This window comes from Antechinus flavipes, chromosome 1 (assembly GCF_016432865.1).
Source record: "Antechinus flavipes isolate AdamAnt ecotype Samford, QLD, Australia chromosome 1, AdamAnt_v2, whole genome shotgun sequence".
NCBI lineage: Eukaryota > Metazoa > Chordata > Mammalia > Dasyuromorphia > Dasyuridae > Antechinus > Antechinus flavipes.
In genome coordinates, this window is record NC_067398.1 from 659,458,232 (window position 1) to 659,474,898 (window position 16,667).

The window sequence follows — 16,667 nt, forward strand, 5'->3', positions numbered from 1 at the left end:
AAGTTTCACTTCAGTTAACTGTATGACCTTGTATTAAAGAACTTGAAATCTCTGGACCTCAGTTTCCTCAACTTTAAAACTGGAGGGTTTTGGACCAGATGCTCCCTAAGGTATCTGCCAGCTTTAATATTTACGTTTCAGATCATGCTTACGTGATTTTAGCCCGGGATCGGGAGCTCTCAGTGCAAGTTTTTCCTTTGCCTGCCACTGGTTCTTCAGTCTTGAAATCTTTCTATTTAACTTTCTCATCTGTAAAATGAAGGGCTTAGCTTAGGGGTCCGCAGAGCTTTCCTGGAACTGGCATTCTGTGTCCTTGGGTCCCTCCCAGCGCTGATATTCTGGGTTGTAGGTTCTACAAGTCTCTTCTATTTGGGGCATTTGACTCTGTTGTGGCCTCCTGAGAAGAAAATTTTGCGGCGTCTAGACGCCTTTGTCCTTGGGAAGAGTGGTTCTGAAGCAGAAGCGTACCTGCTCCTTCTCCAGCCCAGCCCAGCCCGGCCCAGCCCGGCCCCAGCCCGGCCCAGCCCGGCCCAGCCCGGCCCAGCCCGGCCCCAGCCCGGCCCCTAGCTTTGGGCTGGCAGTCTCGGTCCCTGCCCCTACTCCCGCCCCCGCCCCCGCCCCTGCCCTATCTGGGAGGCCCCGGGCCCGGAATGCCGAGGGGAGGGCAGCGGAGCCAGCCGAGCAGACTAGCAAGCCCTGACAGGTTGGGCCACAACAGGTTTGGGCTGCAGCGGGGGCGGCCGCCGGCCTCGCCTGCCCCGGCGTTTGGAGGAGGCAGCGGCGGCGCTGGGAGGCGTCGAGGGGCCCTGGGACGCCTCCCCGGGCTCCCCAGCCCAACCTTGGCCAGGCAGGTCCGGGGGCCCCGAGGGGCGGGGACCATGGAGACCCTGCGCCGAAGCCTGTCCCGCTGGAAGCGCTACCACATCCAGGTGCACGTGTCCGAGGAGGACCTGCTGCTGCCGCTGACGGTGCGGCCGGCTGACACCGTGAGCGACCTGCGGGCCCAGCTGGTGCGCCAGGGGGTCTCGTCCTGGAAGAAGGCTTTCTACTACAACGCCCGGCGGCTGGGCGAGCAGGACACCCTCCGCGAGGTCAACGTGCAGAACGGCTCCGTCCTGCTGCTCGTCAGTGACGCCAAGTGCCCGCTGGAGCCGAGGGACAGGCCCGCGCCGCGGCTGGACGGGTGGGGAGCTTGCGAGTGCCCCGGACGGCGGGGGGGGGGGGCCTCCGCTGGGCAGGGGGGCCTGGGAGGGCACGCACACTCTGCGCCCCCGCTTAGCGTGGGAAGGCATTGGGTGGCCAGGGGGCCGGGTGGTTGGGGTGTCTGGAAAATCATAGGACAACTAAGAGGCTGCCCCCTCCCTCCCCCGCTTAGCGTGGGAGCGCACTTTGACCAGGGGACCTGGACTCCTCTGGGCAGTGGGGATGTCTAGAAAATTACGGGACAACTCGGGGGCGGCTTCCGATGGGCAGTGGCGGGGTCTGGGACAACCAGGGGGCCTGCACCTGACTCCCAGCTTAGCGTGGGAGGGCACTGAGTGGTCCAGGAGCTTGCGCCTGAGCTGGGCAGTGGGGTATGGGCAAGAGCCCTGGACTTCCAGGGAACCTCCCTTGGACATATGCAGATGCCAGGATGGAGGGGAGGGGGACTGGGCCTCCTATGAGTAAGTGGGAGCCCCAGGGTTCATAGCATAGGGGAGCATAGGAAATCACTGGCTAGACAGAGGTCCTGAGCAAAGGATCTTTGGACAGACAGAAGTCTCTGGTATCTGGGGAATGGGTGGGGAGCCTGGGAATCTTTTGGGTGCAGGTCCTGGGAATCTCTTGGTTTGGGGGAGGTGCCCCAGAATTTACTAGATGGAGATGGAGATGTCTATGAGGAGGCCAGAGAACCTGGGAGTCTGGCGAATGGATAGGGAACCAGTTCTGGGCCTTGAAAATTTTTCATGTTGCTGAGAGTTTGTAGCATTGGATATTTTGGGAGAGATGGCCAGTCTTCCCTTTGTTCTTGGTGGGGATGGAGTTGGGGATAGCAATGATGGGGGCTCTTGAAGGCTGCCCCTAGGGGTGGGGGCAATGACTAGGAACCAACTGCTTGATAAAGTATCTCCTCCTCCATCTCCCAGCCCCCCATTTTTTATGGTGGATGGTGGAGGTTGGAGGTTGAGCAGGAATCAGGGCCATGGAAGATGGAAATTAAGTTTTATGCAGAAAGATTAGAATCATAGTATGGCTTTAGAGCTGGAAGGGACCTTAGAGGCAGTCTAATACAACCTTCATTTTTTACTCATGGGGAAACTGAGACTTAGAGAGGTTCAGTGATTGATCCAAAGATCACACAATTTAGTGGCAGACACAGAATTTGAACCAGTACATAATGCTTTTTTTTTTTTTTGGTAGACCCTGGAGAAAAATGACATGATAAGATGACAACCACATTTCATCTATCCATACAATAGGCCCCCAAACATGAAGTATAAAAAGAACATGGCAGGATTGTGGCTTGTCCTGGCAGCATTTTTATATGAACTCCATCAAATTTAAGATGAGAAGAGAGAACCATAGTGATGATGATATTGACAACAATTCCCATTTCAATAGCACTATATTCTCCTTACATCAGTGTGAGGTGGACAGTACCAGGATTTTTATTCCATTTTCAATCGATGAGAAATTATATGAAGCTGTATTTTCAAATCTAACATATTCCAGTCTATCTGTCCTCAGATAGGTAACACTTCCTGGCTGTGTGACCATGGGCAAGTCACTTAACTCCAATTGCCTCAGCAAAATTCTCTGTCTCTGTCTCTGTCTCTGTCTCTCTCTTTCTCTCTCTCTCTTTGTCTCTGTCTCTCTATCTCTCTCTGTCTCTCTCTTTTCTCTCTCTCTTTCTCTCTATTCTATTTCAGTAGATGAGACTCAGAAAAGTGTAATTCCTTGCCTGGGGTCAGCTAATGAGCATCAGAGCCAGGATTCAGGGTCAGATTAGGGCAAGTTCTGTAAAGACAGAGGTTGGACTGATATCTACCCAGTTCCCTTCTAGCCTGGACATTCACTGACTAGAAGAAATCCTAAATACTTTGTCTACCTGGCTGGTCTGAGCACCCCCTTCTTAACAACCCTATTCCTTTGCATCTACCCAGGAAGTTTAGATTCATAAAGGGAAATATTGGGCAAACTGGCCAATACTATTAATCCCAGAGTGCCTGAAGCTGAAACTAGAACAATAATACCCTGACTTTACAGAAGGAGGAATTTGAGGTAAAGACTTGCTGAAAAACACACTAGGGCACTAGAAACTAGTTTTATTGCCTCAAGAAAAGGGCCCTCAGATACTTGTTAACTGTGTGATCCTGGACAAGTCACTTTTCTGTTTGAACAATGAGCTGGAGAAGGATATAGCAAATTACTGTAGTATCTTTGCCAAGAAAACCCAAAATGGGATCGTGAAGAGTTGGACATGACTGAAAAAAAGAATGAACTTTCTAACCCTAGGTCATAAAATCATTGAATCTGTGACTAGGGTTGGAACGGACCTTTGAAACTCCCGATTTGTCTGTTTATAATACAGTAGCCAAGAGTTGGCCTTTAGGTCAGGAGTTATGGGTTTCAGAGCATTAGCTTTGACCCAATATGATTGGGAAACTGTCACCTCACCTTATTGTCCTCCACCTTTCCTATCTGTCAAATGGGTAAGCTAACCCCACTTCTACCATATATCTCACAGGGATGTTGTGAGGAAAGAGCTTTATAAGTCCCAAGGCATCATAAGGAGGGGAGATGTCACCCCATAGTCCAGATTGTAGAGATTTGATGTGATCTGGGAGTCAGGAAGACACCCCCCCCCTTCCCCTCCTCTCCAGATATTGTCTTGCCTCTGACACATACTAGTTGTGTGAAAATGGGTGTCACAATCTCTCTAGGACTATAAGTGACTGATGAGTTGTCGATCTTTATCAGTGGAGGCAGTTTTCACACTGGAAGCTCTGGACTGATGGGGGCCAGTGCAACAACAAATTAGGTCACGTTGAGTCTCAGTAGAACAGAAAGTGCTGGGCAGGTGTGTGTGTGCTTTTTAGTAGGGTGACTCCAAAGTAAGTCCCAGTATTCAGACACCATGGGATGGTGGGGAGAAGAAGCGGGGATTTCAGGGCAAGGAGTAGATAGACCTGTCGCCCCAGGCAGCTAAACCAGCCCAGCAGCTCTTGCCCCTCTTCCCAGCATGGGGTGAGTTGGTGCCTCCTCAGGCCACTGTCAGTGTCTCTGGACTCAGTAATTGAGGCTTGAAAAGCCGGCCATTAAAAATTCACTGAAGTTCTGGAGACGGAATCTCAGTGTGCTGGCCCGCTTAGCTGCCTCAGTTCTGTTCCATCCCTCCATTGCCTTAGAACTCCTTGTGCTCTGGAAGATGAGCCTGCCTCAGACAAGAGGTAGTGTGGTCTAGTGGCTAGATTTGGATTTTGAGGACTTGGCTCTATCTTTGGGACCCCAGGTAAATCATCTGCTCTCTTTCAATCTCAGTTTTACTCCCATCTGTAAAAAGATGACACATTAGGTGACCTTTATGTTCTGAACCTTCTGAATCTGAGTTTCCTAATTAAGTTGGGACTTACTGTATGATCTCTTCCTTTTATGAGTCTCTCTGTTCCTCCTCATTCTTCAAAAGGAGTTGAGTTAGAGCAGTAGAGCAATGAGTGGATTTGCAGTCTAGGAGCCCTGGGTTCTCCTGGACTGGGCGTTCACTTCTCTCAAACTGTTTCCTCATCTTTAAAATGAGTGTAATAATGCTTAGAATATTTACCTCCTTGTGTTGTGGCAAGGATCACATGAGAATGTATTTAGAATGCTTTGCTGATGTAAAGCCCTTTGCAAATTTCACCTATCATCATTTCATCAAAGCAAATTTCATCATCATCATCATCATCATCAATGTTTTCCTTACCACAGCCCTGTGGGGAGTAGGTTTTGCAAGGGTTGTTCTTCTAATTTTACAGCAGAGGAAAAGGTGAGGAGTCTGGATTCAAATTCTCCTGACTAGCTCTGAGATTCTGTGCCAAATCACTAAAGGGTGTTTTCTTTTGTCACCTGTAAAAAAGGAGAAAAATTACTATAATTTGAGACCCACTGTCAAGCATCAGGAATCCCAAGCTTTGGGTTTAATTTTGGGGGTTTCTCACTAAATTCTTTTTCATTCTTATTCCCATCAAAATCTCTCCACTGAAACCCTGAAAATTTGGCACCTCTAGGTCTCCACAAGAAAATAGAGGGATCTCAAGCAAGTATTAAGGCTGACACAACAATCACTTGTATTCTACCTCACATGAGAAGGACTTTTACCCCAGGCCGTAAACAATCAAGTCAATGCTTCTTCCCTTTCCCCTCCTCCCCGAGTTCCTGTGCTCCAGAAATGGTGTAATAAATATGGAGGCAGGGAAGAACTGGGCTTGGCTCTAATATTTACTATCTGTATGAATATGGCTAAGCTATTTTTCTCATTTACAAAATATATATCTATTACACCTATCTCACTGAATGTGGTAAGGCTCAAGATCTCATAACAATCTTTGATCTTAAAGCATAATAAAAGGATCGGCTATTATTATTATTATTATTAATGGATGCCTCTTCCTCTGCAACCCCAAGGAAGTAAAGGGGCCAGCTGGACTGCTAGGGAGGCAAGCAAACTGCCTCAGGCTCTGCCAGAAGTATAGACCCTCTCTGGACGAAGCTTCTTCAGCATGGGGAGCAAGTGTTTTACCTAGGGTGCTATGTAATCCTGTAGTCAGTGAGAATAATAGTAAAGAAATAGCTCTGTGCCCCCAGGTCCCGGATTAAGGAGTTAGGCAAGCACCTGGGATGTGGAAGGGATGAATGTGAGGAGGTTACAAGTGTAGCAGAGCAGGTGATTAGTGGGAGCTCAAACCAAACTTCAAGGTAGATCTGACTTCAACCTTTCCTTTGTATTTTGTGATCTTATGAGATAATTTGTGGCCAGACTAGGGAAGCCTTGCAGAGTAATAGCTAGCATTTATACAGCCCTTTAAAGTTTGCCAGATTCTTTTATAAATATTATCTCCTTTGATTCTCACATCAAGATATGCTAAGAGGTAGGTGCTATTATTATTCTCATTTTACAAGTGAGGAGACTGAGGCAGGCAGAGGCTAAGTGTCTCAGCCAGAGTCACATATACAGAGTATATGTGTGTAAAGTCAGTTCCTAACTTCAAGTCCAGGGCTGGTGAGATGATTTCCATGTTCCAGGGGCCATCCTTGTTATTCCCCTTGTGAATCTCAGAATAGGACTGTAGAAAGGCCCTCATGTAGCATCTTTAACCCTATGTTCTAATCCAGGTTCTCCTACCTTGTGAAAAACCTTGTCCATCTCTGTGCTCTCCATTTCTTCCTCTATAAAATATAAGGACCCTGATAACTAAAACATTGCAGAAAATCATGCCATCTTGAATTTTCGTATTGTTTTAAAATGCTTTCCTGACAGTAGGCCATTTTACAGAGGAGAAGACTGAGACCTAGAGAAGTGGATGATTTCAAGAGGATCAGAGATTTCATGCTAGAAGGAAACTTAGGCCCTGCTGTCTCCTTTCACAGATGAGCAAAGTCTAACAGAAGTGAAGGGATTTATCCCATTAGACTGGAAGCTCCTCGAGGACAGGGACTGTCTTTTGCCTCTTTTTGTATCTCTATCTCTTAGCACAGTGCCTGGCACATAATAGGCAGTAAATGTTTATTGAATCCAATTACCCAAGGTCACCTACGCTTTGTAGTAGGTTAGAAAATCCAAGGTTAGGACTTTGACTCCAGATCCTAAACTACTTTCATTGGTGTCACCTACTCTTTCCTCCCCTCCACTAGAGACTATTTGGTTCACCCCTGAACTTTTATGGAAATAGAATACACAGTCCAGAATGGAGAATAGATTTTTCCAAGCTCACTCTAATTTAAAAAAAAAAAAAACCCTTAAGAGAGAGAGAGACAGAGAGACAGAGAGAGAAAAGAGATACAGAAAGAGACAGAGACAGAGAGGAGATTCTCTGAGAGAGGGAGAGATAGAGAGAGAGAGAGAGAGAGCAAGAGAGAGAGAGAGAGAGAAAGAAAGACAGAGAAAGAAAGAGAGAGAGAGAAAGAGAAAGAGAGAGAGAGGAGAGAGAGTGAGAGAGCGCACACTTCAATCTATGTTCAGACACAATCTGTTTCTTTTCTGGGTAGGGATAGGATTTTTCATCATAAGTATTTCAGAGTTGTTATGCATTATTGTACTATTGAGAATAGCAAAGTCATTCACAGCTGGTCATCCCATCCCAGCTATTATTTTGTATACAATACATTTCACTATGCTTGGGTTCATGGAAGACTTTGTAGGGTTTTTTTTTTTTTCTGAGAGCATCCTGCTTATTATTTCCCACAGAACAATGCTATTCCATGACAACCACATATCACAATTTATTTAGCCATTCCTCAATTGACGGGCATCCCTTCAATCTCCATTTTTTACCCTGAGAAGAGAGCTGCTACAATTATCCTTGTACACATAGATTCTTTTCCTTTTTAAAAAAAAAATCTCCTTTGGTTTATGCCCAGTAGTGGTATTGTTAGGTCAGAGAATAGAGCAGAGGTCCCTTGTAAGGGCCCAAGGGATGTTTTGGGGTTGAGGCTATTGAGGGATGGGAGGGAACATCTCGATTCTGGAAACATGATACGCTAGAAACATCAGTGGGCTGGTATTCAGTAGTAGATCTACTTTTTAGCTAGCTGTGTTACATTGGATGAGTCCTTTCACCCGGAGCAGTGCAGTGGATGTATGCTGGGTCTCAAGCCCAGTGCTTGCTGGATCAAGACAATCCCTTGTTGAGTCATTTTCAGTTGTGTGTGGCTCTTTGTGACCCTTTTGGGATTTTCTTGGCAAAGATACTGGAATGGTTTCCCATTTCCTTCTTCAGCTTATTTTATAGATGAGGAAATTGAAGCAAACAGAGTGACATGACATCACACAGCTAGGAAGTCTCTGAGGACAGATTTGAACTCAGGCTCAGAGCTCTGTGCACCGTGGTACTCCCTAGCTGCCCAAGGTTTTTTTTTTTTTTGTTTTTGTTTTTAGCTTTCTCCAAAGGGAAGATGGACTGCCTGGACAGGTAGTTGAAGTCTTTGAGCTTCTGATGTCAGGAATGTTATGAAGGAGATACCTATTCAGGTATGGGTTGGGCTAGCCAGCCTCTGAGGTCTCTTACAATCCTTAAATTCTATGATTCCTTCGTCTGTAAAATGAGGAAGCTGGGCTTCCATGATGTCCAAGGTTCCTTCCAGCTCTGATATTCTCTGGCTCTTAAGTCCCTGCCTCTCTCTAGGTCTCAGTTACTTCATCTGTAAAATGGGAGGAGAGGTTAACTAGAAAAGAACCTAATGGTGACCTAGAAACATCACTGGATTTGGGGTTTGATTTGTGGCGGTAATAGATAACTTTATCTAAGGTAATCATCTCACCTTATTATCTATGTAATGGGTAACTCTTTTATCCCTCTTGGCCTCAGTTTCCTCATCAGTAAAATGGCAATAATAAGACCTAGTCTACTTATCTCATAGGGTTATTGGGAGGGAAGTATTTGGTCAATTTAATAGTGCTTTAGAAATCTGAGTTGTTATTCTTGGAACCCTCAGGCTGCCCCAAACTAGTGGAGATACCCTGAGGCGAGATGCTTGCTGGGCCCCGGAGGACAAGTTCCCTGCTGCCTATGAATCACAGCTGTGACTGGGAAGGTATGGCAGGAGAAAGCCCAGTTTGGTGCTTGAAGCCTGGCCTGCACTGGTGAACTCACCACAGCTCTTAGAGAGCCTGTCCCCAGGACCTGCCTGTCTCCCTCCTCCTGGGCTATAAAATCGTTCCCTCTGCTCCCCCTAGGCCAGCTGGCTGGGACCTGCAAAAAGTGGATTTCTGGACCCTCCCTTTCTGCTTCTCATACCAGCTTCTTAAACTGTGGTTTGTGACCCCATTTGGGGTCTCATAAATGAATGTGAGGGTCATGAAATTATCAGTAAATGTTTGATTTGTACACCTATGTTGTATATAGGTATATAACATGTAAAAATTGGGTGAAAGGGGGTCATGAGTGGAAAAAGTTTAAGAAGCCCTGCCCTAGCAGATCCCAGAACCTCAATAGAGATGAGACACAGTTTTTGGTGGGGTGGTAGGTAGTGAAGAAATCCATCTGTTCCACAGATTATACTCTCTCTAGGTAGCTTGGACAGGTAGCTTCTTTCCTTAGTTTCCCCACCTATAAAATAGAAGTAATAATCCTTGTCCCTATCTCTGTTGAGTGTATTGGTATATTGAATTGAATGAGAAACTAAATGGGGAAATGCTTTGGGAAAAATACAGTGAAGAGTTATTCTCATTTTCTTGCTCTCTTAGGAGCTAAGAAAACATTGAGACTTATTATTAGTCAATCATTTGCCTTTAAAAAATGAGGGCTTAGCTAGATAATTTCTTCCATCCTTTCCAGCTCTAAATCTTATGATCTTAAGGCCTTGAAATGGGGTTGAGAGGAGTTCATTCCAGTGGGACCAAAGTGCTGAGGCTGATTGAGGATGGAGGTCATGGGGCTCTTTCCTACTTCCTGAATCTCATCTCCACCTGTCCTTGCACACCTGGCTCTTGCCAGCCTTTCCTGTGCCCTTCATTCTGCCCCCACTGCCCATGATGTCTACAATTGCTAACTTCTTCCAGGATGTGTGTGTGTGTGTGTGTGTGTGTGTGTGTGTGTGTGAGTGAGAGAGAGAGAGAGAGAGAGAGAGAGAGAGAGAGAGAGAGAGAGAGAGAGAGATCTTCTCAGCTATACTAGGAGATCCTTAAGGACTGGGTCCTGGGTCTTACATACATATATCTGTGTTTTTTATCTGCAGGGAGCAGCAAACTGGACTGAAGACGATGATTGAGTGGGTCTGACCAAGATAACTACCCCAGTTACAGAAGCAGCCGTGAGGTTTTGTGTGTCTCCTGCTCACTCCCATCAGGAGCCCCCTTCCTCATTTACGTCCTTACCCATGTCCTATGGGGAAGCAGATGGTATAGGCGGGTCCTATGCTGTCCAGTCCTGGGCCAGCCCCAAGAATCTGGGACCAAGACTTGGGTCTCTGTGGGAGGGCTTCTCTTTCGTATGTCCTGGTGCTTTTGGTGATCACCAGCCTGCACATCTAATAACCTCGCGCAGGGGATAAGGGGTGGAGGGCCGTGAAGGGGTCCAGTGAGCAGGGGCTGGAATCTCAACTCTTCAAGCCAGACCAAGTCAGATCTTCACCTGGAACCTGAATCTCTGGTAGCTTCCTTGGTGCCGCTCCATGGGGGTGGATTTGAGGGCGTCTGACTTCACTTGATCAATAGTGGACACAGTAGTACTTGGCAGGATCCCCCACGTTCTGGGCAGACCACATCGACATTCCAGGTGGCATAGCCCACTGTTCCAAAGTTGTGGGCGTTCTGACATCTCAGGGACATTGCTCCAACATCCTGGGCGGAATCCCCATCCCGAAACTTTTCTTTGTCTCAAGGAGAACTTTGGACTCTTGGCCACTTCCTACCTCATAGCTTTTAAAGCAGGGCTGGAGAAGGTGGTGTCCTGGGTGCATCTCTGAGTGGAAATATTTATATTTCAAGCATTGGTATCGAGTGGAAGCCGATAACCAGCCCTGCCTGAAGAGAAATAGTGTTTTAATTAAGAGTCATGTTTACTATGGAATGATTGTACAGGTGCAGAATAAAATAGGGGAGCTGGTGAGAGGCAGCTTGCATTTCAAATGATGGATCTGTGAGCCAAGAAGCTATGTTGCTTATCCTAGAATAGCTTCCCTGGCACAAATCCTGTGGGGGTTAAGGCTTCTTCATGCCCCTCAGTCTGCCTATCCTGGACCCTGGAGGGTATGGGTGGGGGAATGAGCACTCGTTCTAATTCTTTTATCTAAAAATAAAAGAATTAGAACGAGTGCTTCCACGTTTGCAATGACTTTTTCTTAACCAGACGCCCTAGGAGATAGGTAATGCTAGTATTCCCATTTTACAGATGAGAAAATGGAACTTTCAAATGATTATCTTGTCCATACTCATGCAGCTAGAGTGTCAGAGAGGATTTGAACTGAGGTTGTTCTGACTCCAAATTTTGGGCTCTTTCTAGTATGGCAGAGTCTTCCATAGACCTAGAACACTGTAAACTTACAAAAATTGGTAAAATACAAATGCTAGAACCTGGATAAACCATGGGTCCTCTGTGCTTCTGGATTTGACATTTGAATGATGGAATCAGACTGAGTTCTTGGCGAGTGAGGACCTGGTCTTCTTTTTCTGTTTACCATATTGGCTGACACAGACCTAGGCATAGAGAAAATTCTTAGATTTGTGGAAAGCTGCAAACCATCATGGAAATAAAAAAGTTTTATACTTGGAATTTAAAGTCCTGGGTTCAAATTTCAACTTTCCCCTCTTATTTCTCCCTTGTGTAACCCCCTCCTTTAAAAAAAAACAAACATCTTTTTATTTTGCTAAACTTTGGCTAAAATACCATAACCTCACTTTCTATGGTTTTACTATGTGCCCAATGGACAGATCTTCTTAAGATCATCTTCATAACATTTTTCATGTTTCAAGAGATGAAAATAACTGTACAAGATTAAGTACAAAATAGACACACAATGTCTGTGTGAGATTTTACTTCCTCTGCAGCTTTACATTTGAAACAACGTATTAACTAGAAATATTGTCCTTCTGTAGTTTTGTCAAATTTAATGGAAATAGGTTCATTATTAATGTCAGTATCACTGGTCTGATATTTACCCCCAAAATTGTATTTTTCAATAAAGACAGTGCACCATCCATGGAAGCTAGAATGCTAGCTGTTTGGTGAATAAAACATCAGAACGAGAATTTCACAGAGTCCCAAACTTTAAAATTATGGTTTTTTTCCAAACTGCATCCATTCCTCTGCATTGAAGATGTGAAGGCCAATCCCATTCCTCTTTGTATGTGGGTTTGTGCTCCCACTGAACATCCAGATGTCTGAATACTTCTGAGTTTTGTAATTTTCTTCAACTGAACTGCAACCAGTTTCATCTTTCCTTTTAATACCCATTGGTTTTCTGACTTCAACATTTTGGTTCTTGCTTCCCAAATTCAATTTTTTTCCCCAAATTTTAGCATACTTTACCCCCTTCTTTTTTTTTGCCTTGCCAAAGCATTTTTCTTTTCCTGTCCAGCACATTTCATTGGATTTGCAACTGCTGGATTATAATAGCTAGGTACAGCTATTCCCTTCTCTGCCAATACTTTGGTCTGTAGTGCAGCCATTTGAGGTGTCATGACTATCTGAGGAGTTACTTGCCTTCCTGGTAGAAGAGCAGCAACACTGAAGACAGACTCTCCTGTAACTGCAGCTGCTGCTGCTATTTCTTGCTGTTTCTGTTTTTCAACCATTTCTTTTTTTCCTCTGTTCTTGCAATTACTTTGCTCTGTTCCACTTTCAAGCTGATGTTTCTTGTGCATCCATTGCTATGTTTTGCCCTCTAAAAGGAAGTGGATTGGAAGTCTGATTTAAACCTTGGCTAAATATTCACAGCTTTTCAATTTTCTTCTTTCCCAATTTCTGCTTCTGGTTTTATGCCTATGTCTTGACTTTGGTTGAGATTTAACCTGATGCTTTCTGTCCCTGCTTGTAGGCCTTCTCTGCTTTTACTAAGATTATGAGATCTAGATCTTAAATGACCTCAGCCTTTGATGACTTTCTATCTGTCCTCATCATTTTCAGGTGAATTTAATCTTTCCACTATGAGAAGAGTGGTCTATGATTTGTATTTCTTGGAGGACTTATCTTTGTATTCATGTCTTCTTGCCTCTTTGCTTCTGCTTGGACTGCTCTGTTTTCTTCATTATCTGACTTTCTTCTATCTTCTTCCTCCTGATTTCAATTGTGTCTTGAGTAATGATATTTTGATGTTCTAGGAGAAATAGAGGCATCAGAAGGCTTTTAAAAATCTCTAGTTGGAGATGACTTTTCTGTGGCTATTCTGCCCATTCTGTCAATAGCTGCCATGTTCCAGAGTTCTAGCTGCTGGTACCATACTTCCACCGGCTGCTCTCACCACTATCTGCAGCCTGATTAAAATGCTTGCATCAAAGACCTGGATGGCACAAAGGGACAGGGGCCTGTGATACTGAAAAGCATCCTGGGAATCCTTTTTCTGGACTTCACTATCAGAGCCTCAGTTTCATGACCTGCAAAATGAGGATAATAATGCTTGCAGAGCCTACCCCAGAAATGGGAGGAAGTGATTTGTAGTCTTGAAGACTACAGAGCTAAAAAAGACCTTATGAATTATGGACTCCACATAGTTTACAGAGTAAAAACCTGAGGCACAGAGAGGAAGAGGCTAGCAAGGAGCAGAGTTGGCATCTGAACCCAGATCCTCTGACTCCAAATTCTCTTTCTATTATACTCCATTGCTTTTAACATCTCTATAGTATTTTCTATAAAAGATGGAATTATTGCTTCATTGAATGGAAAAATGACCTTTCCTCTCTAGAAAGGACTGTTTTGATCTCATTATGAGATTGCACCATGGAGACAGAGGATGCTGCTGGCAACCACATAAGTAAATATATTCCCCAGATATAGCCCCACTGACTCAGAGTGTCCTTGCAAAGGATGAAATCAGTTCTAGATTAAGAGGATTTGAGTCTTGGTTCTGTTACTGATTATATATACAACCATAGTGAGTCCCATCCTTTCTTGGGATCTCAGATTCCCCATCTGCAAATCACCCTCATTTTAAAGTTGAGGAAACTGAGGCAGACAGGTTAGGTGACTGGTCTAGAATCATATGGATGGTAAGTATGTGAGGCAGGATTTGAATTCAGATCTTCCTGACTCCAGCCCTAACTCTCCATCTGTTGTGCTATCTAGATACCCTCATCTCTCCCCTCTCTGCCTTTGCACTTGGCCACCCCCCATGCCAGGAATGTCGTCCCTCCTCAGTCTCCTTAGTCTCCCTGGCTTCTTGAGCTCCCTGAAAGCTCAAATTCTGCTTTGTGCAGGAAGCCTTTTCCCAATCTTCTCCTTCTTGTTCATCCACCAAAACTTAAGGAGCTTACATTCTAATGGAGGGGAAACTTATGACTAGCGACAGAGTAGATTGGGAGTCTCAGAGGGTGATATGCTGAGAGAGGGCAGTGGAAAGGAGACTGAAAGGCCTTTTGCAGAAGGTGGAACTTGAACTGAATCTAGGAATGGGACAAGTAGTGAAAGCTTTAAGTGTCAAATAGAGGAGTTTTGATTTGATCCTGGAGGGAGGAGCCACCGAAGCTTATTGAGCTTTTGACATAGAACTTTTATTTTTGTCCAGTCATTTCAGTCATGTCTGACCTTGTGACACATACGTAGAGAGAAAGGTAAGTGCACCCAAATGTACTTTGCATTTATCCACAGAATAACATATTACACACACACGTGATGTACACCTATAGACATATACATGTGCAATATACCCTTCTAGGCATCCACATGGATGCACACTCACATTGTACTGATGCATGAGATATACATGTATGCACACGAGAAACAGAATCACACACATGCACGCTGGAAGTACACTAGGGACGCGGAAAGGCAACAGTCTGCTACGGGGATACACCTCCAGTCTCTGCATGTACACACGCACAAACACACATAGACGATGTGAAATGCACAGACCAGCTTGTTAAGAATGTGTTCCCATGCCCAGAAGCTGCAGATGTACCTCCTTCCCTCCCCCCAACCTTCTTCCTCCATCTTCTCTCCCTGGGTTGGACTGAGGAGCATTCTGGGCTCCCACACAGCTGACACCCTGTAACTCTGAAATAAACAGGGAAATTGCATTAGCATAAATTTGAATGAGCTTGCCTGGCTTAAATGGCTTCCTAATTTGTCTGCAAACCCTCTAGGTGGTGGCTGAGCAGACCTCCATCCATCCAGCATGAGGTGGGGGAAGGTTTACCTGGGGGAACAGAAGGGGAACTTGGGACCTGGATTCTGATTTCTGCAGATCTCCCACCCCAACCACCCAGGACAGGGTCTTCTCTCCGCGGCCTGCATCCTTCCTTCTCTGGTTTCTCTTGTCTGCCTCCCTCTTTTCCTCTGCTTTCTCTTCCATCATGCTATCTCACTATCCCTCCCTCATTCTTGGTCTAATTTTGTTTCCCTTTTTATTTATCTTTCTGGGCCTTCACGTGATTTTCCTTCCCTCCCTCCCTCCTACTCTTTCCTCTCTCCCTTCCTTCCCTTTCCTTCTCTCTGTCTCTCTCTCTCTCTCTCACTCTCTCTCTCTCTCTCTCTTTCTCTCTCTCTATCTCTCTGTCTCTCTCTCTCTCTCTCTCTTTCGCTTTCTCTCTCTCTCTGTCTCTCTCTGTCTCTCTCTGTCTCTCTCTCTCTCTCTCCCCTCTCTCTCTCTGTCTCTCTCTGTCTCTCTCTGTCTCTCTCTCTCTCTCTCTCTCCCCTCTCTGTCTCTGTCTCTGTCTCTGTGTCTTTCTCTCTATCTCTGTCTCTGTCTCTCTCTCTCTCCCCATCTCTCTCTGTCTCTGTCTCTCTGTCTTTCTCTCTCTCTCTCTGTCTCTCTCTCTCCCCCCTTCCCCCCCACTCCCCTTTTTACATCAAGCACATTGTGAGTAATAAATGTCTGTTGACTGTCTCACAAATTCTCTGGTTTCCCTTCTTCTCTCTGTCCATCTTTATCTTTATTTTTCTCTGCCTCCATTTTGGTCTTTCCCCCCTCTTTCTTGATGCTTCCTCTGTTTTGTCTCTGACCCTGTCTCTGTCCCCGTCTCTCTGGCTCCTCTGCTTTCTGTTTCTTTTTTGTTTCCCACCTTTCCTTTTCGCCTTGTCACCTCATTGATCACAAAAACCTGTATTTTCCTTACACAGAGCTAGGCTGCTGTGTCCTAGTTGGAGTCTGGGTCCTGTACCATTCTAAATGCTGTTTTCATGCCCCCCACTGGGCCCATTCCTCTTCCATGATAACCTAAAAGACTCATTCTTGGATTTCAGGTAAATTTGACTTTTCACAGATTTCACTGGGCAATTAGCCCTGGACTTAGTTCTAGGAAGTCGGGAAGGATTGTATGTGTGTGTGTGTGACACATGCACAGAGAAAAAGAGAGAGAGAGAGATAGAGACAGAGACAGAGACAGAGACACACACACACACACACACACACAGAGAGAGAGAGAGAGAAAGAGAGAGAGAGAGAGAGAGACAGAGAGACAGAGAGAGAGAGAGAGAGAACACAAAAGAAACAAGAGCTGTTTTGCCTTCAGGGATCTCCTAATCTGGGGGAGATGGAGGAGGGGCAGATTCAGACTCTGCCTTAAAAAAGAAGCAATGGATCCAGGCCTGCCCTCAGGAAGCTTCTCTTTGGACTGTGGAGAACAGTTACAATTCAATTCAACAAGCATTCACAAAAAAGGGGACTGCATAAAACAGAAATACGAAAAATCTTCCTCTTCTTTATCTTCAACCAGAGTATCCTCTTGGCCCCAGATCTGTTATTAAAATGGTTTTCTCATTAAGAAAGCTTTCTTCTCTGCAGAGAGTGGCTCTCATACCTGGCAACTGCTAAACCCCTGAGACAGACTTCTTCCTTTC

General features: G+C 45.4%; 1 protein-coding gene across 1 annotated transcript; it reads left to right on the top strand.

Annotated features, from left to right (window-relative positions):
* Positions 1-699: 699 nt before the first annotated feature.
* On the top strand, positions 700-11,879 carry TINCR (TINCR ubiquitin domain containing). The gene is made up of 2 exons (XM_051971816.1): positions 700-1,183; positions 9,913-11,879. The coding sequence occupies exons 1-2, from the start codon at positions 879-881 to the stop codon at positions 9,953-9,955; spliced, it is 348 nt and encodes a 115-aa protein (XP_051827776.1). The 5' UTR covers positions 700-878; the 3' UTR covers positions 9,956-11,879.
* The last annotated feature ends 4,788 nt before the right edge of the window (positions 11,880-16,667 follow it).